We start from the raw sequence: 27807 nt of genomic DNA on the forward strand, positions 1-27807 counted from the left end.
CCTTAATTTTGTCGAAGGATACAGGATTGAGTAAAGAGATAGTCCATTGAAAGCAGTTGAATACCATGACAACTAGGAACAACCTCGGATTTATTCCAAACAGTTAGAAAGCATTGTACAGGGGCGTCAATCATCCATTATTTCGCCCCTGAAATAAATGCAGAAACTACACCCGGACAAAAGCTTCCAACAGGAGCAGGACATTTGTCTACATTTCCCCCATTGTCTGCAGCTTAGCAGTCGGTTTGTATTTGTCTTTGCCCGGGTCCGACCACCCAGGATGCGCAGAGGAGTTGCTAGAAAAGTGCAACATTGTCACCCACATCACATACTAGATAGTAGGCAGAGGGGCTACAGCAGAAGCAGTGGAAGCTAAAAAAAATATCCTTGAAGGGAGTAAAATAAAGTAATCTGCAATAATTCCTCGCTTTCTACAAAAGAGGTGACGACGTAGCACATTGAAGAAGCCTGCACAGACAATAGGCTACTCTGCTATATTCTGGGGGAAAACTCACATAGAATACATTTCATAAGAATAATGGAATTGGAGAAATGTGTACAAAAATATACACAAATCCTGTGAGAACCTGTTATGCACAATTTAATATAGTAGGTTAAAAACCATAATTGTCAAGATTATGATATAGTCCTAAACAGCCTATAAAAACAGTATTCTTCATGTCGGCTAAAACGCTGCTATTATTCATAGGCTTATTTTACATTATTATTATAATGAGTATTATTATTAATGTGTTTCCTTATAGGCTGTTCACCATTATTATTATTATCATTCGGTAATCATTGATCTTTTTAGGTCCGATCGGTGTGTTTTCCAAATAGAATCCGATCTTAATTAAGCCCCTAAGTCTGAAACAAAATATTGACTCAAATGTTTTACATGAATTAGTGTTGACAATTGAAACATCTTTTTATTAAGGAGGAAAATTATGATATCAATGCTATCGAACGGGCATCCAGACCACAGTTTTGGACCAACAGCCAAAATGCAGTTTTCCTATTGATTCAATATTGTATATATGTGGAGAGAAGCCTATAATGCAATAGCTTTTTCAGGAGCAATTTGTTAAAACTCGCTTTCAAGTATTCGGAGTATAAAGCTACTTGGAGGTCCTTTGTATGTAAATAGGGTGTAAAAAAAAAGGCCCTTCCCATCTTTGTAATTAATTGACACGTTATACCACTCATCATGTTTTGAAGCACCAATGGTAGAGGCTCGGATCTCCCCAAAACCCACAATTTCACATCTGCAAACACTGTCTTCATCCACTTGACTCCCAAGACCCGCCCACACGTGGCCAACCTTTTGCGTTTTTAATGCTTTTTCACTGCAGGTTCATCTGTTGAGACCAACCTTATATGGGCTGATCGGACCGGTGATGGCTTATTTCCCCCTAGCACCCAACAGTAGCACAGTATCAATGAGACAGATATAGCACTTCAGCCACTTTGGCATTCTTCCTGGACTTACAGAACTGATTCCTCTACTACTTGGATAGGCAATGGTTATCGACAGAGGCTCATGATTTTCTTTGAATAGTTCAAGGTAAAACAGCGCTGAGATATCATTTTTTCTGAACTGCGATTGTGTTTTGTGTTTTAAAGCAGCGGATTGCCAAACTGGTGCAGCAAATTTCCAGCATACATTTCCCCAGAATATGTCGTTGACCAACACAAAGACCGGCTTTTCTGTGAAGGACATTTTGGACCTCCCTGACACGAATGATGAAGAAGGATCTATCACTGGACCGGATGAAGATAACGAGGGATCGGAGACGATAAAACCCACTGGAGTTTTGGTACAAAGTCCGCTAGAAAACGTTCAAAATCTGCCTATAAAGAACCGCTTTTATGATAGTAGTGACAATCCGTACACAAGATGGCTTGCCACCACAGACACTCTCCAATATTCACGTAAGTCGCCAACTCTTTAAGAATCGTAAATTCATTTGCAATGCACTTAAGTGATTACTTTAATCTGCCTGTTTTCTGAGTGAGAACGCATCATATATATGTTATCCAATCTACACTTGATGGAATGCATAATCTTTATTCCGTCGTGTCTGGGCTCAATGGTGCCCTTGAATGATGTGCAGCATTCATCTTTATTCGCCATGCATTGCTGCGCTCGTCTTAAAGGCGTTACCAACATCGAAATAATTTCATGTTCACATGTGCTCTAGTGACTCTAAACGTTTTTAGAATATGATCGATAGAGACTTGTTAATGCATCGGCTATAAAGACACATAAAATCGGCGACAGAAATGTAATTTTTTTGCATGATGAAGATTTGTAGGCAGACAGTGCATGGTTTTGCTGCTTCAGTGATTCACTTTCTTTGGGGACTGATGGGAATCAATATTGTGGGTCCCAACAGAAAAAACTAATAACATTGCATTTTGGCTGTACAAACGAACGATAAAGACACATAAAATAGACTTTAGAAATTTGACCCTGTGTATTACACACACACAAAAACAAATAACACTGTATTTTGGCTGTGCAAACGAAATGCGTTACTTTAACATGCTTTGAAAAATGCATTTTACATGTAGCAGCTTAACATTTCCATGTGTGATTGGTAGGTGTATTTCAGTCGAGAAAACCATTTTAACCGTTGTATTTTGTCTCTCCCACGCAGTGCATGGTCTTTCAGCAAGTTCTCAAGACTCAGCCAAGTCCCCAGAACCCTCTGCGGACGAATCGCCAGACAATGACAAGGAAACGTCAAGCAACGGCAGCGACTCCGGTAAGAAGCGAAAAAGAAGAGTGCTGTTTTCCAAGGCACAGACGTACGAACTTGAGCGTCGGTTTAGGCAACAGAGATACCTATCCGCGCCAGAGAGAGAACACCTCGCGAGTTTGATTCGCCTGACACCAACTCAAGTGAAAATTTGGTTCCAGAATCATCGGTACAAAATGAAGAGAGCGCGCGCTGAAAAAGGTATGGAAGTGACCCATCTCCCCTCTCCCCGGCGGGTGGCCGTACCTGTCTTAGTCAGGGATGGAAAGCCTTGTCATACTCTTAAAGCTCAGGACTTGGCGGCCACTTTTCAGGCTGGATTCCCCCTCTCGGCGTATAGCGCCCAGACCCTTCATCAAATGCAATATAATGCTCAGTACTGCGCCGCCACCACTCCACAATTCCCTTCAGCACATCACTTGGTGCAAACGCAACAGTGGACTTGGTGAACTAGTTGAGACTGACGGGGCTGCCGTTTAGGAGCACGATAGGGATTTCACTAGAAAATAAAGACTTTTCATTTTGCAGCTTGACCCATATCTACCATTTTTTCGGGGCTAATATGTGCGCCGTGTTTACATGTTTTCGTTAAGAGAACTGGGTCCAGCCTCTCCCGAGATTTAAGAATGTCAATGCTCTTGTAAAAATTTGTACAGTATGTTTGTGTGTTGTAGATATGTTTTATTTTTGTCCTTCGTGTTATAAGCACGTGCAAAACCACTTTATAATTATGGAATATTTTATTTCTTGCTTCTTTTACAATGGACCGAAAATATTTATGGCCATGAATAAACATTGGCAACGTTTAGCTTTTTTCCCTTTGTTTTTTTTTTTTTTTTTTGTAAATACTTTGTGGTAATTATTTACAACCTAGAAACATGTCAGGATCGTATACGTGGAGATATACATATTTCCAATTCAAAAAGAAGGAAGAATTTCTGGCGGAATTGTCATGACTGTGTAACAGAGCCCATATTATTATGTGAATAACAGGTAAATCGCGCGCTGATGGGGAAATATCCCAATTTTTATAAGGATTTTAATAAAATGCTGTGTTTCAGAAATTACGTTTTGGTTTGCGTGTCTTAATACGTCCTATTTAATTGATTGAATACATACGCTAAACATTGTTCATGTGATGCATGGCAGCCTATACGTGTTACCAGAAAGCAGGTGAATTTATGTGTCGCGCACTTATTATTATTTTTTTTGAACCTAAATTAATCCGTCTAAATGGTCTGAATATGGACACGTCAGTAATAAGGAGGCTAAAGTCACTTGTGAAATGGGGCTAAAATCCACTCACTTAGCCTAATATAAGAGGCCTTCTTCAGCTAAGAAGCTTTTGAGTCAAAAGCTCTCCTTTTCAAGGTCTCGAACTCCTCTCGGATTGGGGTGTGAAGTGGTAGGCCTATATTTTAAAAACGGATTTAATGCAAAGACGTTTTAATTTTACGCACGGTTTTACGCTCGTCATTGTTGTCAAACAAACACAACCCGTGAAAGGAATATCAATCAAGTTACGTAGTCTTCAATATCCCTTGCTCTATGTTAGCTTATGATTTAGCTTTTTGTAGATGCAGGCCTATGGATGGATGGGCAGTGGATGTGTATCCAAAATAGCTATCTTAAACAGTGTACCAAAGTAGTCGACACAATAACCAAATGGGTCCCAAGTGAATCACAGAGTGCATTGTGATTATCAGACCCAATGCAGTATGTTGGGTAAATATGATTACCTTTGGCAAAATCTTAACTGCATTGTTTTTGACCCAGCACCGAGATCTTATAGAACAGATGTTAGAGTCGCCCTCACTATCATTGAACAAACAGCTAAATTGACACCGATTGCTAATTAGGGGGGCCACTGCTTTTGGTCCAGGCTACAGAGACTCCATTTGTTTTCTTCAGAGAGAGGCTACAATGTTTACATTTGCAAGCTGTGCTGCTGACGTATTCCCTGATATTATTCGTTGCTCCATTAACCATGTAATAGTATTACTACAAGCTAATGGCGGTGTTGTATCGCATTATTTATTCACAATTAAGTTGTTGTTTATAGGCTATAAAAATTGTTTTTCAATGGAAATAGCCATCCTTGAATGACCTATAGGCTAATAGTTTCGATTTCATATAGCACCATTGGGCTCCTTTACCCATGGTGCTACAATTCTGATCGCAGACGTGTGGAAGTGGGAATGATAAATAAATGGAAGTGCAATTTATAGCAGTTGATTTTCATTTATAACATCATTTTTTCTAGATTATTGTTGCTTTCATTTGTCTATACGCCTATACCCTCGAGTGAAATAACAGCTTGATGTAAACATATGACACTAATGTTAGGCTACAATACAACTAGACGAAACAAGTAGGCTACAATAATACATTCTAAAAACACCCATCACTCTAGCAACCTGCGTTAAGAGCGCTGATATAATAATTCAAGTCAATAAAACATGTTGATTGCTGCCTGGCTCTAACCCCGATGGCCAGAGATTTAGCACTGTGACGAGGCAGTTTTGTGCAGTCTATCGTTGCACAATATACAGTACACCACACAAAAAGCACACAAAGGCGTAGGGCCAGTTGTCGTGGATGTTAGAGGCGTGCATATTAACGAGGACCCAGAGTGGGATTGCAGACAGTGTGGATAGAGAGCCTGTCAAAGTTTCTTGGGGCTATTCAATTCCTTTATCTTGACCAGTGCATCCCGGAGTCAGGGAGATGTATCCTTGGTTTTTTTTTGTCGTGCCTGTCAGTTAGTGCCATTGTGATCCTTGTTGTACACGTTGTATCCCATATGGACAGCTGGGCTCGGGCAAGGAGAAAAGGATCCCTCACAAAACCCAAATTGTGTCCAGCTCTCAAATAAAGCATTGTTGTCTAAAAGAAAAACGAATTAAAAATTCGTGCTATATCTATTCTGGGAAAAAGAAGCCACATTCACAGATAACAGGGGGTCCTTCTTCCTCGATAAAGCTACGCTAACAACAGCCCTCTCATTTCTCTTTCCCTCTCTCTCGTTCCCCTCGATCTTCCCAGCTCAAAGAGTGAGTATTGTCTGTCCCCAAAAGTGTGTGGTCACTGGGCAGCAAAACTATTTTAAAACTCCTAATTTCGAGCAGTCTTATTTCCTGTTAGCTTTGTATCAGTGTCACGGATAGCATATTTCTGATCTCTATGGAAAATATCATACTTGATTTATATACCATGACAAGAGACAAGACATTTAGGAATTCTGGATTCTGCATGAAATAATAATTTCCCTGAGCTTTATCCGTTTAATTTTCCAGACGTTTCCATTCACTTAAATACACGTTATAGACTATGAATGCGTAATTATCATCTTATATTGGCATTTTAAAACACGTACAGAACTCGTTTTTAGAGTATAAACGTGTCGTTTTCAACAATGACAATACGATGAATACAATAGGCCAACAAATAGATAAGAGAGAGCAAGGGATATTGGTTTTGAATTTAAATTTGTTCTTGTAAATCTAGTCTGATTGCAGGCCTAAATGCACTTCAACGATAACTATAGGCTTCCTTGTTAATTTAGTAATTTTGTTTGTTGCCCTTGACCTTGGGATAAGAATTTAATATAATTAAGACAGGTCTCCATGCAGACAAAAAGCGAATTATTTTCGATAATAATGACTAACTCGCTGAATAGCACATAGCTCACCAAGATTCAGCATTAGACACATTTTTTTTGTTTTTTGTTTATGTCAGAGAGGGGATAATTATCAATGCGATTACTCATTCCCAAGAGCATGCACAATGTATCTTATCTTTTGATGGCAAAAGTTACTATTGCATATGTTCAAGGTCTATCACATTATGTTTTTTTGGATATGGAAGTGTGCACAACTCAAACCCAGGTAGAAATATTATCCATGATGCACATGCACCTTGACATCCAACTTTGGTTCTTATATTCTGATTAATACACGAGGTAATGCAGCTTTTCGATGCCAGAACAGTAGAAGCGCTATGTTTATCTGAAATTGTTTTAGGATGCACTAAGAAACCCAACAACATTCAAATAAACATATCGGTGTGTGCACCATAGCTCACCCCGTGGATAATGCTATTATATGCTTTAGAATAGAATACTTCAGGAAATATGCACTTGGGTCTCTATGGCTCTTCGTATTTCTGACCGTTTGAACCCCAACATAAATCATTCTGTATCGTGTACATCTCCAAATAAACGAGGATTTCAAAGCTACAATAAGCAGGGCTTTCATTTAAAGGAAGCAATCTAGTTTTATTGCCTTAAAGAAGATCCAGATTAGATTCGCCTACCGCCGTGACACATTGCAGATATTAAAGAGAGAGAGAGAAAGCGACCGAGAGAGGAAAAAATAGGAAATATAACCGATACACCTGGTTGCCACCAGATGGAAGTAGAGGTCTATAGTTTGGATCTGTATTGCGCCCTTGTCCTCAAAAGGCAGTATTATCATTAAAATTTACTACATTTTAATATTATTTTACTTATTGATCATTATGGTGCCTTTTAAAAATAACAATCATATGCTTATTAAAAATTGGTTGAATTAGAAACAAAGACAAGCTTGGTGTAGCCTACAATATTTCAATGACATGCATTCCAATATTATATTGCACTTTTGAAAATAAAACCAATTACACACTCTCATTAAGAGAGTGTGAGAGAGAGAGAGAGAGAGAGAGAGAGAGAGAGAGAGAGAGAGAGAGAGAGAGAGAGAGAGAGAAACTCCACAGTGTGGCGCAATTGGATTATGAAAGGAATTTTAAAGAACAGTTTCAACATTCTCCATATCATTGATTGCCATATGCATGAAGTTGAATGATATTTTTGATTATTGTAGCACCAAGGTCATCTAAGGGCAGTTACAACATGCAATTGTCAATACGTTGGTGGAATTTAGAGGTTGATTGAGAATATCATATTTTGATAGATAGTTGCCTATGTGTTCAGCGGTGGAATTGGATAAAGTAATTCCTGGAAACTGACCAGTGTAAAGTTATTGATTATTATATTAAAAAGGACATTTCACTGTGAAACCATCATCAACTTCCTCCTCCTCCTCCTCCTCCTCCTCCTCCTCCTCCTCCTCCTCCTCCTCCTCCTCCTCCTCCTCCTCCTCCTCCTCCTCCTCCTCCTCCTCCTCCTCCTCCTCCTCCTCCTCCTCCTCCTCCTCCTCCTCCTCCTCCTCATCATCATCTCAGAGCAATGGTGCCCTGCTCCCACAAATGATTACATCCAGGGGGCTATTTAAGCACAAATAAGCAACAATAAAAACTGCTATTTCTAACAACCTCTCTACAGAAAGCCTCCGAGTCCGTATCATTTGTATTGATGTTGGATTCATTCAGCCATAGGTTACCAATACCATCCATCAGTTTAAGCAATCTTGCAGCATCATATACTTTTATAGCCAGGACAACCGGCCAGTAGAGTTGGCGCTAGAAACAAATAGCTTACTTTAGTTAGCTTTTATTTAAGGGTATCAGATTGAAGCACATGAAGGCGATTCACATGTTAAAGACTAATGAGTAACCTAGTATGGAGACCAATGTTTATATACATCATTGATGGAGATGCAGTGGTGGAAACATACCTTTTTGATATGATGACTGACTGGTTCTCAGATGCCTCATTGTGCATTTGACAACATAAGGGTTTATAACACCTTACAGTGTCTTCAGAAAGTATTCACACCTCTTGACTTAAAAAAATAATAATTGTTTTACAGCCTGAATTTAAATAGATTAAATTGCCTTTTTTTGTCAATGACCTACACACAATAATACCCCCTAATGTCAAAGTGCAATTATGTTTTAGAAATGTTTACAAATTAATTAAAAATGAAAGTTGAGATGTCTTAAGTCAAACCCTTTTTTATGCCAAGCCTAAATACGTTCAGGAGTAAACATTTGCTTAACAAGTCACATAATAATAGTATCGAGGAATAATAGTATTTAACATTATTTTTGAATGACTACCTCATCTCTGTACCCCACACATACAATTATCTGTAAGGTCCCTCAGTCAAGCAGTGAATTTCAAACACAGATTCAGATTCAACCACAAAGACCAGAGAGGTTTTTCATTGCCTCACAAAGAAGGTCAACTATTGGTAGATGTGTACAAAAAAAAATAGACATTGAATATCCCTTTGAGCATGGTGAAGTTATTAATTACACTTTGGATGGTGTATCAATACACCCAGTCACTACAAAGATACAGGCGTCCTTCCTAACTCAGTTGCTGGAGAGGAAGGAAACCACTCAGAGAGTTCACCATGAGGCCAAAGGTGATTTGAAACAGTTACAGAGATTAATGGCTGTGATAGGAGAAAACAGGATGAATCAACAATATTGTAGTTACTCCACAATACTAACCTAATTGACAGAGTAAAAAGTAGGCAGCCTGCACAGAATAAAACTATTCTAAAACATGCATCTGGTTTGCAACAAGGCACTAGAGAAATACTGCAAAAAAATGTGGGTATATCAATTTCCTTTTTGTCCTGAATACAGTGTTATTTTTTGGGGCAAATCCAATATGACACATTACTGATTATCTCTCTCCATATTTTCAAGCATAGTGATGGCTGCATCATGTTATTGGTATGCTTGTAATAGTTAAGGACTGGGAAGTTTTTCAGGACAACAAATAAATGTATATGCCAAATCCTAGAGGAAAACCTGGTTCAGTGTGCTTCCCACCAGACACTGTCAGATTAATTCACCTTTCAGCAGGACTATAAACTAAAACACAAGGCCAAATCTACATTGGAGTTGCTTACCAAGAATACATTGAATGTTCTTGACTGTCCGAGTTACAGTCTTCACTTAAATCTACTTGAAAATCTATGCCAAGACCTGAAGTGGTTGTCCAGCAATGACCAACAACCAATTTTACAGAGCTTGAAGAATCTTAGAGAACCAAACAAAGTCCACCACACAGACTAAGTACAATACATGGAATAAGGATACAGCAAAACGTTATACAAAAAGGCAATAAAAACATCACAATTATAATGTGGGGATTTTATGGGAGGTTTTCTACATAGGACCACAATGGAAAACAGATTTTCCAAAATGTATCAGACTTCTGGTGTAAATGAAAGGTAAGTTTCTCTAGGTGCAGAATAGCAGAAGCCTGAGAAAGCCACATCCTCACAGATAGTACTTCAGGTGTGGACCACAATAACAAAATCATGTTTTTGGCTAAGTGAACAAGGGTATTGAACAGACTTCAGAGTCAGGGTCAAATACAATGTTACAATCAAAGTAGAGTAAATATACATTTGGTGAAAGAGCTAATTGTCTACCCAAAATCTTCTGGATGTGTACATGAATATTGTTCCAATAACAGTGGATTATGCTACAGCACCAAATGTGCATGAAGGTGCCAGTATAGTGTTCACATTTGAAACATAAATGTGATGCATTGGAAAACATTCTGTGAAGGCGAACAGGTGTAAAGTAGGTTCTATGATATTTTTGGGGGGTGGGGGGATTGAGTTCTTGTGTGTTTATGCAGGTGCATTTGGGGTAGACCCTTTCGCAGATTGAAGTCCAGCCTTCCTCACCGAATGCATGTCCAATGTCTCTCTCCCAAACATGTCTGAATGCATCATAGGATGAGACACTTCTGTTCAATAAAATAGAATATAAATCAGAGATTAAACCTCTCCAAACACTAGGATTTGTAAATAGTTTTTCAACTTCAGTCATTTGAAAACGTTGTTTATCAACTTTCTTCCGACCCTATATGAATTGCCTAAGTTTGTAGGCACTTATAAAAATTGTGGGATAAGTCAAAATCTGTTTTTATCTGTTGGAAAGATTTAAGAGTGTCCTGACTAAATATAGGCATAAGGTCAAGCAATACCCTTTGTCTTCCAGTCCAGAAGTCCAATACTCCTTATTTGAGTGGGAAGTCAGGATTAAGGGCAATCGGTGACCAGAGTGATATATGGTCTGGAATCTGCAAGTATCTCCTTGCACCTTTCCAAGCTAAGAGTGTATTATGTACTGCACAATTGTCAGATAAGGCCTGGAACCTTTCAACGCTATTAATAAATGTGAAGGAAGCTATTGCTCTTGGATGACATTCTATTGATTCCATCCCAACCCAAAGTGAGTGGCGTCTGTCTAGGCACCAACTGTGTGCTTGATTTGACCAGACCGGTAATATAGTTACAGATTTGGCAAAGAGAAACCTCCTACTTCCTTAGGCTTAATTTGTTTTGTAAATTTGTTTCTAGGTTTCTTATTGTTCCAGATATATTTAGAGATACAGGCATTAATTTTCTGAATAAAGGACTGAAATAGATGGCAGGGGATATTTTAGAATATATCATTTTGCAGAGGAAGGATATTCATCCTGACTACATTAATCCTGACAAAAAAAGTGTTTGGTAGGGCTGTGTAACGATTTTCCTCCTCTTCTGAGGAGGAGTAAGAAGGATCGGACCAATATGCAGCGTGGTATGTGTTCGTCATTTTATTAAACTGAACACTACAATACAAAGTAAACAAAAAGAACAACCGTAACTAAAGACAGAAAACAACTACTCACAAATCATAGTGGGAAAACAGGCTGCCTAAATATGGCTCTCAATCAGAGACAACGATAAACAGCTGCCTCTGATTGGGAACCATACCAGGCCAAACACAGAAATACAAAACATAGAACAACACACAGAATGCCCACCCCAACTCACGCCCTGACCAAACTAAAATAGAGACATAAAAAAGGAACTAAGGTCAGGACGTGACAGGCTGACCACTTAACCAGGTCTTGTTTAATCTTTGTGAGCAAAGGCATATAATTTGAAGTGAACAGGTCTTTATGATTTGGAGTAACATATATGCCTAAGTACTTAAAGCCTGTTTCAGTAAATCAGAATGGAGATATTGTTTCTAAGTTGATTGTAGAGGGAATATTCAAAGGTAAAGCCATGGATTTATCTACATAAATGTTGTACCTTGACAGGTTACCCTATTCAGATAGTATGTATGTTACTGCAGTGACAGAGGTCTCTGGTTTAGACATGTATAAAAGCGCATAATCGTAAAATAATGAAATTCTATGCTCTTCGTCACCCACAGAGAAGCTCCTGATGTTATTACTAGACCTTATTGCCTCAGCCAGTGGTTCTATGACTAACGAGAACAGAACAGGAGATAAAGGACATCCTTGACGACAGCCCCTACCGATAGGAAATCTTTCTGATAGTTTACCATTTGAGTTAACTGCTGCTGATGGGTCAGAATAAAGTAATGTTGCTAAATTAATAAAATGGTCCTCCATCCTGCGAGCAAGTGTCTTAGCAATTATTTTAACATCAACTCCTAGCAAACTTATAGGTCTAAACAAAAAGCAGTTTAATTACATTTTTAGTTTTTTAGTATCAGGCAAATGAATGCAGTTTCCCAGGACTCTGGTATGATGTCTATTTTGAACATGTAATTTAGAGCAGGAATGAAGATAGGGCATATATCAGGCCAGAACGTCTTGTAGAACTCTGCAGAGAAGCCATCTAAGCTGGGTGCCTTACCAGAAGGCATTGCCTTAATAGCTTCCCTAACCTCTTCAGGAGTAAAGGAAGCATTTATTATTTTTCTATTCTCATCTGATATAGTGGGCATGATGATCTTATTCATATATTTTGTAATTTCGTCATTCGATCTTGTACATTGTGTAGTATAAAGAGATTTATGGAAGTCGTAAAATGTATCATTGATAAGCAATGGGTCATAAGAAGTGGAGCCATCTGCCATCCTTATAGACTTAGTCAATCTTTCATTCTGTCATTTTTTAAGTTGGTGTGCAAGTAGACGGATCAGCCGGTTACCGAACTCAGAAAATCTTTGCTTGGTAAAAAACAAGTTTTTTAACATGCTTTGTATGATCTAAATAATTGAGTTTGGTCTTAGTACAAGCTAGTGAATTCCAGTTTGCCTAGATTGGTTATTGTTTATGGAAAAGTTCTAAATGGTTTACTTCAGCTTCCAATTTTTCCCACTTTTCCATTCCAAGCTTCTTAATCAGAGGAACTTGGGAAATAGTTGCAGCTGAGACGAGAGAGTTGACTGTTGAGCCAGTAATTTGATTATTTATCTTTTATCACAGAGCAGAATCCTTCATCATTTCCAGCAGAGACTATGTCTCCAATATCTCGTTTTGGGATTGTTTTTCCAATTTCAATATCTTTATACACTCGGCATGGTCAGAAATGTCTATAGAACCAATACCATGCATGTAAGTAGAGGCCATAAAACATTTTTCCAATCTAAAATATTAATTATGGGATCTAGAGTAGAAAGTATAGTCTCTGACATTAGGATTTAGCTTCCTCCATATGTCTACTAAACCAGATTAATTACAAATGCTTCCAAGATTATTTGAGGCTATATGATTCAATATTGGAGCAGTTGATGATTTGTCCATTTTATCCAAAGTACAGTTCAAATTTCCTGCTATAAACACAAGACCCTTGTAGTGTTCATTAAATAATAAAATTGTGTCAGACATACATTTGGGGGAATCTATGTTTGGGCCATATACATTTAGTATAGTAGCAATATGTTGACCCAGAATATCACCTGTAATCAAAATAAATCGCCCTTCAGGGTCTGTGTCTTGGTGCTCAAATTTAAATGGGACATTTTTATTTACAAGGATGGCAGTGCCTCTTTTGTTTGAACTAAAATAAGAAAAATACACCTGGCCCACGCAGTTCCCTTTTAGCATGTTTTGTTGAAGATAAATGGGTCTCATGTAGAATAGCAATTGAAACTCTTTCCTTTTTTAAGAATGTTAGAATTGTCTTCCTCTTAAAGAGCTGTCTACATACCACCACAGAGCGAGGTTGGAACTAAAACCGCACTAAATGAGCTGTATTCCACCATAAGCAAACAGGAAAACGTTCATCCAGAGGCTGCATTCCTAGTGGCTAATGACTTTAATGCAGGGAAACTTAAATCAGTTTTACCAAATTTTAATCAACATGTTAAACGTGTAACCAGAAGAATAACAATTCTAGACCACCTCTACTCCACACACAGAGACGCGTACAAAGCTCTCCCTCACCCTCCATTTGGCAAATCTGACCATAACACTATCCTCCTGATTCCTGCTTACAAGCTAAAAATTAAGCAGGAGGCACCAGTGACTCGGTCAATAAAAAAAGTTGTCAGATGAAGCAGATGCTAAACTACATGACTGTTTTGCTGGCACAGACTGGAATATGTTCCGGGATTCTTCTGAAGGCATTACACCACATTAGTCACTGGCTTTATCAATAAGTGCATCAAGGACGTTGTCCACACAGTGACTGTATGTACATACCCCAACCAGAAGCCATGGATTACAGGCAACATTAGCACTGAGCTAAAGGGTAGAGCTGCCGCTTTCAAGGAGAGGGACTCTTACCCGGAAGCTTATAAGAAAACTCGCTATGCCCTCCGACGAACCATCAAACAGGCAAAACATCAATACAGGGCTACGATCGAATCGTACTACACCTGATTGGATGTGGCAGGGCTAGCAAACTATTACAGACTATAAAGGGAAGCACAGCCGAGAGCTGCCCAGTGACACGAGCCTACCAGATGAGCTAAATAACTTCTATGCTCTCTTCGAGGCAAGTAACACTGAAATATGCATGAGAGCATCAAATTCTTCTGGATGAGTGTGATCACGCTCTCCGCAGCCGATGTGAGTAAAACCTTTAAAAATGTCAAATTCACAAGGCCGCAGAGCCAGACGGATTACCAGGACGTATACTCCGAGCATGCGCTGACCAACTGGCAAGTGTCTTCACTGACATTTTCAACCTCTCCCTGTCTGAGTCTGTAATACCAACATGTTTCAAGCAGACCACCATAGTCCCTGTGCCCAAGAACACTAAGGTAACCTGCCAAAATGACTACTGACCTGAAGCGCTCACGTCTGTAGTAATGAAATGCTTTGAAAGGCTGGTCATGACTCACATCAACACCATTATCCCAGAAACTCTAGACCCACTCCGATTTGCATACCGCACCAACAGATCCACAGATGATGCAATCTCTATTGCACTCCACGCTGCCCTTTCCCACCTGGACAAAAGGAACACCTATGTGATAATGCTGTTCTTTGACTACAGCTCAGCATTCAACACCATAGTGCCCTCAAAGCTCATCACTAAGCTAAGGACCCTGGGACTGAACAGCTCCCTCTGCAACTGGATCCTAGACTTCCTGACGGACAACCCAAAGGGGGTAAGGGTAGGTAACAACTCACCCGTCACGCTGATCCTCAAGACGGGGGCCCCTCAGGAGTGCGTGCTCAGTCCCCTCTTGTACTCCCTGTTCATTCATGAATGAATGGCCAGGCACAACTCCAACACCATCATTAAGTTTACTGATTACGCAACAGTGGTAGGCCTGATCACCAACAACGATGAGACAGCCTATAGGGAGGAGGTCATAGACCTGACCATGTGGTACAAGAACAACAACCTCTCCCTCAACGTAATCAAGACAAAGGAGATGTTTGTAGACTACAGGAAAAAGAGGACGAAGCACGCCCCCATTCTCATCGACGTGCCTGTAGTGGAGCAGGTTGAGAGTTTCACAAACTAACATGGTCCATGAACACCAAGACAGTCGTGAAGAGGGCACGACAACACCTATTCCCCCTCAGGAGACTAAAAAGATTTGTTATGTGTCCTCAGATCCTCAAAAGATTTTACAGCGGCACCATCGAGAGCATCCTGACGGGTTGCATCACTGCCTGGTATGGCAACTGCTCAGCCTCCGACTGCAAGGCACTGCTGAGCGTAGTGCGTACGGCCCAGTACATCACCAGGGCCAAGCTTCCTGCCATCCAGGATCTCTATACCAGAGGAAGGTCAGAGGAAGGCCCTAAACATTGACAAAGACTCCAGCCACCCTAGTCATAGACTGTTCTCTCTGCTACCACTTGGCAAGCGGTACCGGAGCGCCAAGTCTAGGTCCAATAGGCTTCTAAACAGCTTCTACCCCCAGGCCATAAGACTCCTGAACAGCTAATTAAATGGCTACCCAGATTATTTGCACCCCCCCCCCCCCCCCCCCACTACGCTGCTGCTACTCTCTGTTATTATCTATGCATAGCCACTTTGACAACCCTACCTGCGTGTACATAATTATCTCAAATACCTCGATTCCGGTGCCCCCAGACATTGACACATTGACTCTATACCGGTACCCCCTGTATGTAGCCCTGCTATTGCTATTTACTGCTGCTCTTTCATTATTTTTACGTTTTTTTAAGGTATTTTCCTATAACTACATCGTTGGTTAAGATATTATAAGTAAGCATTTCACCGTAAGGTTAGTATGTGACAAATATTATTTTATTTTATTCATTTTTTAACTTGTCAGAAATATCCAGAACAACTAGCCCATGTTAGCTAACATTTTTTATTCAGGATTTTTAGCCAATAGATATTGTTTTAAATTTTTTGTCACTCAAATATCAGATGAATACACATTAAATATGGCAAAATGTATAGAATTGCAAGAAAATTTGCTTTAAAACTGAAAAATGTTCTTTGCACCCCTTGACAAATTATGTAGAATTGCAGGAAATAAGCTGCAAAATTCTCTCCACCAGAAATAGGGGTGTGAATAGTTTGTGTCATGAACAGTGCTCATAGAAATAGACATAGTGTGTGCGTGCGTGCACACAGCGCTGGTGTGGGTTGTTCCCCAATTCTAGAAGCGGGGCTCCGAGTGAAACAGTTTGGGATCCCCTGGGCTAGGCTACATGTAACTGTATAGTGTGTGTGCAGGAACATGCATATGAGTGTACAAGCACTAATGCTTAGGAAGATTTGAACGATTAGGTTATTACTCATTTTTCATCCACATGTCCAGAGATCTATGTTAATTCCCCTTTATTCAATACAGGACATAGTGACATTTCTTTTCTTAAAAAGCCTTGGTGGGCTTCCTGTTAGTAACGTGACAGAAAATAGAGTAGGTAGTGTTTTTGGGGTTTGTCATTTCATTAAGGGTCATTATACCTTATCCAACTCATTATACCTTATCCAACCTTACAGTTCCATCACACACACATGCGATGACATCACCTGGTTTACCTCCACTGTATTCACATCCTACCATACCTCTGTCTGTACATTATACTTTGAAGCTATTTTATCGCTCCCCAGTAACCTCCTTTTACTCTCTGTTCCATACATCCTAGACGAACAATTCTCATAGCTTTTAGCCGTACCCTTATCCTACTCCTCCTCTGTTCCTCTGGTGACGTAGAGGTGAATCCAGGCCCTGCAGTGCCTAGCTCCACTCCTATTCCCCAGGCGCTCTCTTTTGATGACTTCTGTAACATTATTAGCCTTGGTTTCATGCATGTTAACATTAGAAGCCTTCTCCCTAAGTTTGTTTTATTCACTGCTTTAGCACACTCTGCCAACCCGGATGTCCTAACCGTGTCTGAATCCTGGCTTAGGAAGACCACCAAAAACTCTAACTACGTCCCTAACTACAACATTTTCAGACAAGATAAAATGGCCAAAGGGGGCGGTGTTGCAATCTGCTGCGGAGAGAGCCTGCAGAGTTCTGTCCTACTATCCTGGTCTGTACTCAAACAATTTGAACTTCTACTTTTAAAAATCCACCTCTCTAAAAACAAGTCTCTCACCGTCGCCGCCTGCTATAGACCACCCTCTGCCCCCAGCTGTGCTCTGGACACCATATGTGAACTGATTGCCCCCCATCTATCTTCAGAGCTTGTGCGGCTAGGTGACCTAAACTGGAACATGCTTAACACCCCAGCCATCCTACAATCTAAGCTTGATGCACTCAGTCTCACACAAATTATCAATGAACCTACCAGGTACCACCCCAAAGCAGTAAACGCTGGCACCCTCATAGATATCATCCTAACCAACTTGCCCTCTAAATACACCTCTGCTGTTTTCAACCAAGATCTCAGCGATCACTGCCTCATTGCCTGCATCCGTAATGGGTCAGCGGTCAAGCGACCTCCAATCATCACTGTCAAACGCTCCCTGAAACACTTCAGCGAGCAGGACTTTCTAATCGACCTGGCCCGGGTATCCTGGAAGGACATTGACCTCATCCCGTCAATAGAGGATGCCTGGTTATTTTTTTAAATGCCTTCCTCACCATCTGAAATAAGCATGCCCCATTCAAAACATTTAGAACCAGGAACAAATATAGCCCTTGGTTCTCTCCAGACCTGACTGCCCTTAACCAACACAAAAACATCCTATGGCGTTCTGCATTAGCATCGAACAGCCCCCGTGATATGCAACTTTTCAGAGAAATTAGAAACCAATTTACACAGGCAGTTAGAAAAGCCAAGGCTAGCTTTTTCAAAAAGAAATTTGCTTCCTGCAACACAAACTCAAAAAAGTTCTGGGACACCGTAAAGTCCATGGAGAATAAGAGCACCTCCTCCCAGCTGCCCACTGCACTGAGGATAGGAAACTCTGTCACCACCAATAAATCCACTATAATTGAGAATTTAAATAAGCATTTTTCTACGGCTGGCCATGCTTTCCACCTGGCTACCCCTGCCCCTACAGCAACTTCTCCCAAATCCAATCAGCTGAAAGAGTTGTTCTGAAAGAACTGCAAAACCTGGACCCCTACAAATCAGCCGGGCTAGACATTCTGGACCTTTTCTTTCTCAAATTATCTGCCAAAATTGTTGCAACCCCTATTACTAGCCTGTTCAACCTCTCTTTCATGTCATCTGAGATTCCCAAAGATTGGAAAGCAGCTGCGGTCATCCCCCTCTTTAAAGGGGGGGGGACACTATTGACCCAAACTGCTACAGATTATATATCTATCCTAACCTGCCTTTCTAAGTTCTTCGAAAGTCAAGTCAACAAACAGATTACTGACCATTTAGAATCCCACCGCACCTTCTCCACTATGCAATCTGGTTTCAGAGCTGGTCATGGGTGCACCTCAGCCACGCTCAAGGTCCTAAACGATATCTTAACCGCCATCGATAAGAAGCAATACTGTGCAGCCGTATTCATTGACCTGGCCAAGGCTTTCGACTCTGTCAACCACCATATCCTCAATGGTAGACTCGATAGCCTTGGTTTCTCAAATGATTGCCTTGCCTGGTTCACCAACTACTTCTCTGATAGAGTTCAGTGTGTCAAAACGGAGGGCCTTTTGTCTGGGCCTCTGGCTGTCTCTATGGGTGTGCCACAGGGTTCAATTCTTGGGCCGACTTTCTTCTCTGTATACATCAATGATGTTGCTCTTGCTGCTGGTGTGTCTCTGATCCACCTCTACGCAGACGACACCATTCTGTATACTTCTGGCTCTTCTTTGGACACTGTTAACAACCCTCCAGACGAGCTTCAATGCCATACAACTCTCTTTCTGTGGCCTCCAACTTCTCTTCAATACAAGTAAAACCAAATGCATGCTCTTCAACCGATCGCTGCCTGCACCTTCCCGCCCGTCCAGCATCACTATTCTGGACGGTTCTGATTTAGAATATGTGGACAACTACAAATATCTAGGTGTCTGGTTAGACTGTAAACTCTCCTTCCAGACTCACATCAAACATCTCTAATCCAAAGTTAAATCTAGAATTGGCCTCCTATTTCGCAAACAAAGCATCCTTCACTCATGCTGCCAAACATACCTTCGTAAAACTGACCACCCTACCGATCCTTGACTTCGGCGATGTCATTTACAAATTAGCCTCCAATACCATACTCAATCAATTGGATGCAGTCTATCACAGTGCCATCCGCTTTGTCACCAAAGGCCCGTATACTACCCACCACTGCGATCTGTATGCTCTCGTTGGCTGGCCCTCGCTTTATACTCGTCGCCAAACCCACTGGCTCCAGGTCATCTACAAGACCCTGCTAGGTAAAGTCCCCCCTCATGTCAGCTCGCTGGTCACCATAGCAGCACCCACCTGTAGCACGCGCTCCAGCAGGTATATCTCTCTGGTCACCCCCAAAATCAATTCTTCCTTCGGCCGCCTCTCCTTCCAGTTCTCTGCTGCCAAGGACTGGAACAAACTACAAAAATCTCTGAAACTGTAAACACTTATCTCCCTTTAAGCACCAGCTGTCAGAGCAGCTCACAGATTACTGCACCTGTACATAGCCCATCTATAATTTAGCCCAAACAACTACCTCTTCCCCTACTATATTTATTTATTTATTTTGCTCCTTTGCACCCCATTATTTCTATTTCTAATTCGCACATTCTTCCACTGCAAATCTACCATTCCAGTGTTTTACTTGCTATATTGTATTTACTTCGACACCATGGCCTTTTTTTGCCTTTACCTCCCTTATCTCACCTCATTTGCTCACATCGTATATAGACTTATTTTTCTACTATATTATTGACTGTATGTTTCTTTTACTCTATGTGTAACTCTGTGTTGTTTTATGTGTCAAACTGCTTTGCTTTATCTTGGCCAGGTCGCAATTGTAAATAAGAACTTGTTCTTAACTTGCCTACCTGGTTAAATAAAGGTTAAATAAAAATATATATAAAAAAGGGACTCGGCAGTGTGGTTTTGCAAGTTTAAATTTTTCTGTTTTGATTTAGTTTAGAGTTACACAAACGCCTTATTGTTTTGTTATTGTGATACACTACTTCATCTGGGTTAAGTTATTCTATAATATTCTGTAACATAAACAGTTCATTTAAAGCAGTCTTCTGGAATGTTCGTGGTAGTGGGCATGTGGTTAAGGTATGTAATGACTAATATGAAAAGAGGAACTGAAGATGCACTACCCAACTTCAAAACAGGTTTTAAGATATTGCTAAAACCTGAAAAAACGGCCTCCCGGGTGACGCAGTGGTTAAGGGCGCTGTACTGCAGCGCCAGCTGTGCCACCAGAGACCTTGGGTTCGTGCCCAGGCTCTGTCGCAACCGGCCGCGACCGGGAGGTCCGTGGCCTAGCGTCGTCCGGGTTAGGGAGGGCTTGGCCGGTAGGGATATCCTTGTCTCATCACGCACCAGCGACTCCTGTGGCGGGCCGGGCGCAGTGCACGCTAACCAAGGTTGCCAGGTGCACAGTGTTTCCTCCGACACATTGGTGCGGCTGGCTTCCGGGTTGGATGCGCGCTGTGTTAAGAAACAGTTTAGTTGGGTTGTGCTTGGTTGGGTTGTGTATCGGAGGACGCATGACTTTCAACCTTTGTCTCTCCCGAGCCCGTACGGGAGTTGTAGCGATGAGACAAGATAGTAGCTACTAAAACAATTGAATACCACGAAATTGGGGAGAAAAAAGGGTAAAATTAAAAATTAAAAACGTGCAAAAACAGGTTTTAAGATATTTTTACAAATGTATATATAAAATATATATATATATATCTCATTTATATAAGTATTCAGACCCTTTACTCAGTACATTGTTGAAGCACCTTTGGCAGCGATTACAGCCTTGAGTTTTCTTGGGTAGGACGCTACAAGCTTGGCACACCTGTATTTGGGGAGTTTCTCCCATTCTTCTCTGCAGATACTCTCAAGCTCTGTCAGGCTGGATGGGGAGCGTTGCTGCACAGCTATTTTCAGGTCTCTCCAGAGATGTTCGATCGGGTTCAAGTCTCTGTATGGGCCACTCAAGGACATTCATAGACTTGTTTTGAAGTCACTCCTGCGTTGTCTGTGTTCTTGTTGTTGTTTGCCCTGTTGAAGTCCTGAGTGCTTTGGAGTAGGTTTTCATCAAGGAACTCTGTACTGTGTTCCATTCATCTTTCCCTCGATCCTGACTAGTCTCCCAGTACCTGCCGCTGAAAAACATTCCCACAGCATGATGCTGCCATGACCATACTTCACCATAGGGATGGTGCCAGATTTCCTCCAGATCGCACGGTAGGCATTCAGGTCAAATAGTTCTATCTTGATTTCATCAGACAAGAGAATCTTGGTTCTCAATGGTCTGAGATTATTTTAGGTGCCTTTTGGCAAACTCCAAGCGGGCAGTCGTGTGTCTTTTACTGATGAGTGTCTTCCATCTGGCCACATGGTTGTTCTTCTGGAAGGTTCTCCCATCTCCACACAGGAACTCTAGAGCTCTGTCAGAGAGACCATTGGGTTCTTGGTCACCTCCCTGACCAAGGCCCTTCTCCCCCAATTGCTCAGTGTGGCCGGGCAGCTGCCTAGGAAGAGTCTTGGTGGTTCCAAACTTCTTCCATTTAAGAATGATGGAAATCACTGTGTTCAATGCTGCAGAAAATGTTGGTACTCTTTCTCAGATCTATGCCTCGACACAATCCTGTCTCGGAGCTCTCCAGACAATTCCTTCGACCTCATGGCTTGGTTTTTGCTCTGACATGCATTGTCAACTGTGGGACCTTATGAAGACAGGCATTTCCAAATCATCTACAATCAATTTAATTTACCACAGGTGGACTCCATTCAAGTTGTACAAACATCGCAAGGATGATCGATGGAAACAGGATGCGCCTGAGCTCAATTTCAAGTCTCATAGCAAAGGGTCTGAATACTTGTGTAAATAAGGTATTTCTGTTTTTTATTTTTAATAAAATTGATAACATTTCTGAAAACCTGTTTTCACATTGTCATTATGGGGTATTGTGTGTATCTTCATGAGGGAATAAAACAAATATATATTTTAGAATAAGGCTGTAATGTAACAAAATGTGGAAAAAGGAAAGGGGTCTCAATACTTTCCCAATATGTGTTTATGTGAGCGTCTATCCGTTTCAAACTTTGTAAAGACTTTCCATATCAACACAATTGAACATCTATGAATCAGGCAGAATAGGACAGGCAGCGATTCTCAACATGGCCGGGAAACCCTAGCGGGACTTATTGTCTCATTTGAGTCAAGGACCTGGCCTTTGGAAAAATATACATGAAAGTATTTTTCAATAGCTTATTTAAGCCTATCATAGTGGTTTTGTAAGAAAATCACTTTTCGTTCAGAATAATAAAAATGTTTGTATTTAACCAGCAAACCTTTTCTAAGTTCTAACAAATGATGGAGAACCCCTGGAAAGACCTACTTCTTCACTACCAGCTGGTAAGAAATAACTGAGCACATATGCGTAAATATATGATTATACATTATCAGTGTTTTACAATATATATTTTTTAAATCCATTGAAAATCCATTGGCCAGAGATTTCTCTATTTTGTGCCTGCATAATGCCCGCCTTTTGATGGGCAGTCAATTTAGCCAGACATGATTTAGACCAGGAACATTTCTCCTTCATAGAATAGTGTGGTCCTTGGGTACTTCATGGATGGACTGCAGTTAGTACCACAGCTGTCAATATTTGAATCATCCAAATATCTACTGGACTAGCAACTACAGTGAGACCAGGGAAACAGGTGAGTAAAGAGAAAGATAACTGAATCTGGTTGTGTTATTAAAATGGCTTTGTTGTAAACTGTGCATTGATACCATGTTGACATATTTCATTGTTTATGTGTTCATTGTCAATTAAAAACAATAGCAACAATGGATTAGCAATACATCATGTTATTTTTAAGTAGCTCTCGAGGCAAATTACAAAATTGAGGGCTATTTGCATATGAAAATGCTCAATGTTTTTGTTGGTGATATGCATATCCTACAGATTGTGGATTTAAGAGCTGTCTTTTTAAAGCTGTGTGTGTGTGTGTGTGTGTGTGTGTGTGTGTGTGTGTGTGTGTGTGTGTGTGTGTGTGTGTGTGTGTGTGTGTGTGTGTGTGTGTGTGTGTGTGTGTGTGTGTGTGTGTGTGTGTGTGTGTGTGTGTGTGTGTGTGTGTGTGTGTGTGTGTGTGTGTGTGTGTGTGTGTGTGTGTGTGTGTGTGTGTGTGTGTGTGTGTGTGTGTGTGTGTGTGTGTGTGTGTGTGCGTGTGTGCATGCGTGCGTGCGATCTATCCCTACCAGGTCTATGCTGGCCTTCACAGTATAAAAACTCATGTATACGAGTGGAGCTGAAATGCTTCGTGTGAAGGCTCAGCTTCTCAGCGAATATAGCTGGATGACACACACAGCAAAAGAGATATGTAACCACCAGAAGCCAGTAAGGCATAGTGTTTAGAACATTGTTTGTAGAAATGTAATGTATATAGCTCAAAATAGTTCTGCATTCTATATGATGAAGAATCAATACACATTCTATGTTATATTCCTAAACACTATTTCTTTAGTGTTTGTCTTTGTTCGTGTAAAGTGAGATGAATAATGATTAAATATGATAACATTCAGCTCTTCTGTGTTACTTCTTCTTTGAACCATCTGGCCAACACCAATTCAAAGAATCCGTGATTGCTTTGCCATGTGACATGTATGGTCTTGAGTCATGGAATAGATCCATACAGTAATCTAAATGAGAAGAATTAATAACAAATATGGTTGTGAATGTAAATGCTACATTGCACCTGGCCAAAGGTGTCTTTTCAGTACATTAATGTTGAAGGTTGATGTTAAGATGAAAAACAGCTATATTCATGGTTCTTTCAGTAGGTGTTGTGTACAATAGGCACCCGGTGACCTTCAGTAGTCCTGCACTCAGAGATGTCAATGCTGCCTGTCTCCATAATGATAACTGTCTCAAGGTCTCAGCTGCCTGCCCTTGCTTGCTTTCTCAAGAGTTCTGCAGGATAGCACATCTATACTGTGTATGAGGTCAGGGTTGCATTCTGTAGACTCCAAACTGCAGTGACTACTTCAGGTATCATTTATTCTATTAGAAAATGATCCATCTGGTTTGATGACAACTAATCGTGACCTAGTTCAATGGGTTTGGAATTTATTTATTTGGGTCACTTTTAACCTTTTACTGCAGTGGGCTAAATCAGGGTCACACAGCGTGTTTCTAACACGGAACCCAAACCGGCGCCATCGTGCATAAATCATTTTGTCCCCCCACACCAAACGCAATTACGACACGCAGGTTAAAATATCAATACAAACTCTGAACCAATTACATCAATTTGGGGACAGGTCGAAAAGCATTAAACATGTATGGCAATTTAACTAGCTAGCTTGCACTTGCTAGCTAATTTGTCCTATTTAGCTAACTTGTTATTGCAAGCTAATTTGTCCTGGGATATAAACATTGAGTTGTTATTTTACCTGAAATGCGCAAGGTCCTCTACTCCAACAATTAATCCACACATAAAACGGTCAACCGAATCATTTCTAGTCATTTCTCATCATCTCTCAATGAGCAGATGGCACATGGGTACCTGCTTCTATAAACCAATGAGGAGATGGGAGAGGCAGGACTTGCAGCACGATCTGCGTCAGAAATAGGAATGACTTCTATTGTAGCCCTTGGCAATGCAGACGCTCGTAGGTGCGCGCGAGCAGTGTGGGTGCAATAATTAAACAACATGGATTTCAAAATATATTTTGCAACGCTCGCGCACGCGATGTGTCCGGTCTGGTCAGCATGTTAGTCTTAAACAAATCCACATTGAAACAAAAGTATACACCTCACACACACGGTTATACATTTAAAAAGAGAAGACACCTGTACCATTTTAGATATAGAGTTAACACGTATTCCATTCTGAGTTTGCATCCCAATATTACACAGAAGTCTGAAATATAACAAAACCGTTTGATGTAGAAACACCAGATTTTTGCGGCTTTAAAAAAATAATGTTTATTAATGATGAAATTGTGAAAAATATGAACACAATTCCACCCATGAGGCTACTAGGTCATTTGACTGCAGGAAAGGGCTAATGTGCAGCGCATTGAGTAAAGGAAGTTAGTGAGTTAGTCTTGGGTCTAGTTGTTTGCCTTCATACATCCAATCACTTTTCACTGTTTTGTTTTGTCATGGGTTACTGTTACATTGCCATTATATTACCATTCGTACCTGTTGTGCACAGAAAAACAAAGTTATTACTAATATTACTAAGTAAGTACAACCTATGTTCGTTCTCCTGACCCATTGGCCAAACAAAATTGAAATGAACATTAGTATGTTAATACTATGGTATGAACTAGACTTCCACTTTGACAGTGTAGTAGTAGCTAGTATCCTACAGCACTGAAATGTGCAAACGGCAGAGAGAAATGCTTTTTATTAAAGCATCAGAGATTGCCTGGTCATGTCACATATAGGTTTAGTAGATTCTGCTTACCAGGCAAAACCAGCAACTTCATTTTGCTGTCAGAGACGCTGAGTTGGCTATCTTTAAGAAAACTGTCTGTGTTTTAATATGCTTTGCTTAGACATCCATCAGTTTGTTTAGTACCTTCGAAGAGAGAACCTGAAGTTGCTTACAATAAATCCCAAGTTTCGAATAGAATAGGTTGAGAATACATTGGCAAAGTGGTCGTCTCCAAAAGCAAAGCCCACTGGAGGCCTTTCAAGTTACCAGTGAGAACCGAGGGGGAAATGGCAGAGGATTTATGTGTATGATCTGTTTTTTGTAGCTTTCCCAATGTTGAAGTTTGATCAATTATTTTGAATTGATGCTTATATTCCAGATTTTTAAATTCTCTCTGTATTCAGGCTGTAATATCCTGTCTTATTGCAAGTAAGGATGCATTCATGAAGAGTGTATGTCAACTAAATTACAAGTATCATATTTACACTACAACACACATAGCAAGTATTATTAATGAACAATATAAACTCCCGCACTAGATTTCTGTCCATTCAAAAGTGTTGTTGATGTGAGGTTACGGTATTCTCATTTCTGGTCTTATTTTCTTTGTCTTCTCTTTCCCAATGTTCCACCTCAGGACTTGAAATGTCTTGTATAACAAGCACAATCTTCTCAAGTAAGATGGCCATTGGAGACTACGCCAACAATCATGTTCCAAGAGATGAGTATGTATGCCTTTCCCTAAATGGATTGTCTCACATTCTTCACGAGATGAACCTGAGATGCGTCAGATGCCAACAGTGTGAATCGATGCTTGGATTTTCAGTTTGATAATGACTGACCATCATCTGTCACAGACAGACAGACACTCTTCAATCAGAGAACAGTTTAACCATGATAACAAGATACACAGCTTGGATGGAAGCTCTGTGTATAATATAACAACTCAAAACTATTTCAATGTTAATGAGGAACTGACAGCGTTTTAACTACTTTGCATATATAAAACAAACAGGTTTTTATTTGACTCAACATTGCATTACGTACACTAAGGCATTGTTGGCAGGTTCATATAATTCACCAATACATTTCTTGGTAGTCCAAAACATATTGCTATCAGGTTGTAAATCACAGCTGGCCTCGTACATTGTTTGCTGCCTCCATTTGGAATGTACTGTGTCAGTTTCAACGACTCAGTATTTTGGACAAAAACGGATGAATGTTACTAAGGCTGGATGTATAGGTATGCATGTATAGGCAGGCAAGCTGCAGAAGGATAAGCAGTCTATTCGACATTGTTTATTGGTGCAATTTGAACACGTTTGAGTGGGTTTACCTAATGTTCCTTTGTTATATTTTTAGCTCATCTTGCTCTGGCTATCATTAGTTGTTCATCGTGTTGCTGTTGATGTAAATATAGGGAACGCCTACCTTTTTATGGTTGTTTGATCAATAGGACTGTAAAGTTCCCAAATGTATAAGGACTCCTACATATTTGCAGAAAACCATACAAGTGTATTTTGTCGCTTTTGGCAAATGCGTTCTAATGCTCTAAAGTCGAGCTGTTGCAACTGCTTGTAAACACACAGTCCAGTTCAAAGTGGATGATGGCAGGCCCGTGTGGCAAATGGCTTGTTTGCATATAGGCCTACTGTATCTCTGATTGGCTATGGCGCACCGGTCTACGCAGACTCTGGTCCTGGGGGTGTATAGGAACAGATTTTAATAAGATTTAATCTTGCTAAAGTGCTGTCAGTTCCACTTTAAGTCATAGATCTAAGTTTTGTATTTTGTCTGGAAAGCGTTTAAAATTCCTCAACCTTTTTATGGGGGTCCCTGTAAAAGTCTAGTTTATATTGATTGTATTATTTTAATTACGCATTTTTTTTATCTGGTTGACAGTGGTGAAATAAAAATGTATTTATCTGTATT

General features: G+C 40.4%; 1 protein-coding gene across 2 annotated transcripts; it reads left to right on the top strand.

The window, feature by feature from the left end:
* The first annotated feature begins 1424 nt into the window (after positions 1-1424).
* On the top strand, positions 1425-27807 carry LOC124002012 (homeobox protein Nkx-2.2a-like). Of its 2 annotated transcripts, XM_046309226.1 has the most exons (3): positions 1425-1932; positions 2661-2963; positions 26513-27807. In XM_046309226.1, the coding sequence occupies exons 1-3, from the start codon at positions 1677-1679 to the stop codon at positions 26704-26706; spliced, it is 753 nt and encodes a 250-aa protein (XP_046165182.1). In that variant the 5' UTR covers positions 1425-1676; the 3' UTR covers positions 26707-27807. The 2 variants fall into 2 exon arrangements, with proteins under 2 accessions (XP_046165182.1, XP_046165181.1); XM_046309225.1 differs by lacking the exon at positions 26513-27807 and having other exon boundaries at positions 2661-4150.

The sequence above is a fragment of the Oncorhynchus gorbuscha genome, linkage group LG17 (genome assembly GCF_021184085.1).
Source record: "Oncorhynchus gorbuscha isolate QuinsamMale2020 ecotype Even-year linkage group LG17, OgorEven_v1.0, whole genome shotgun sequence".
In the NCBI taxonomy this organism is placed as follows: domain Eukaryota; kingdom Metazoa; phylum Chordata; class Actinopteri; order Salmoniformes; family Salmonidae; genus Oncorhynchus; species Oncorhynchus gorbuscha.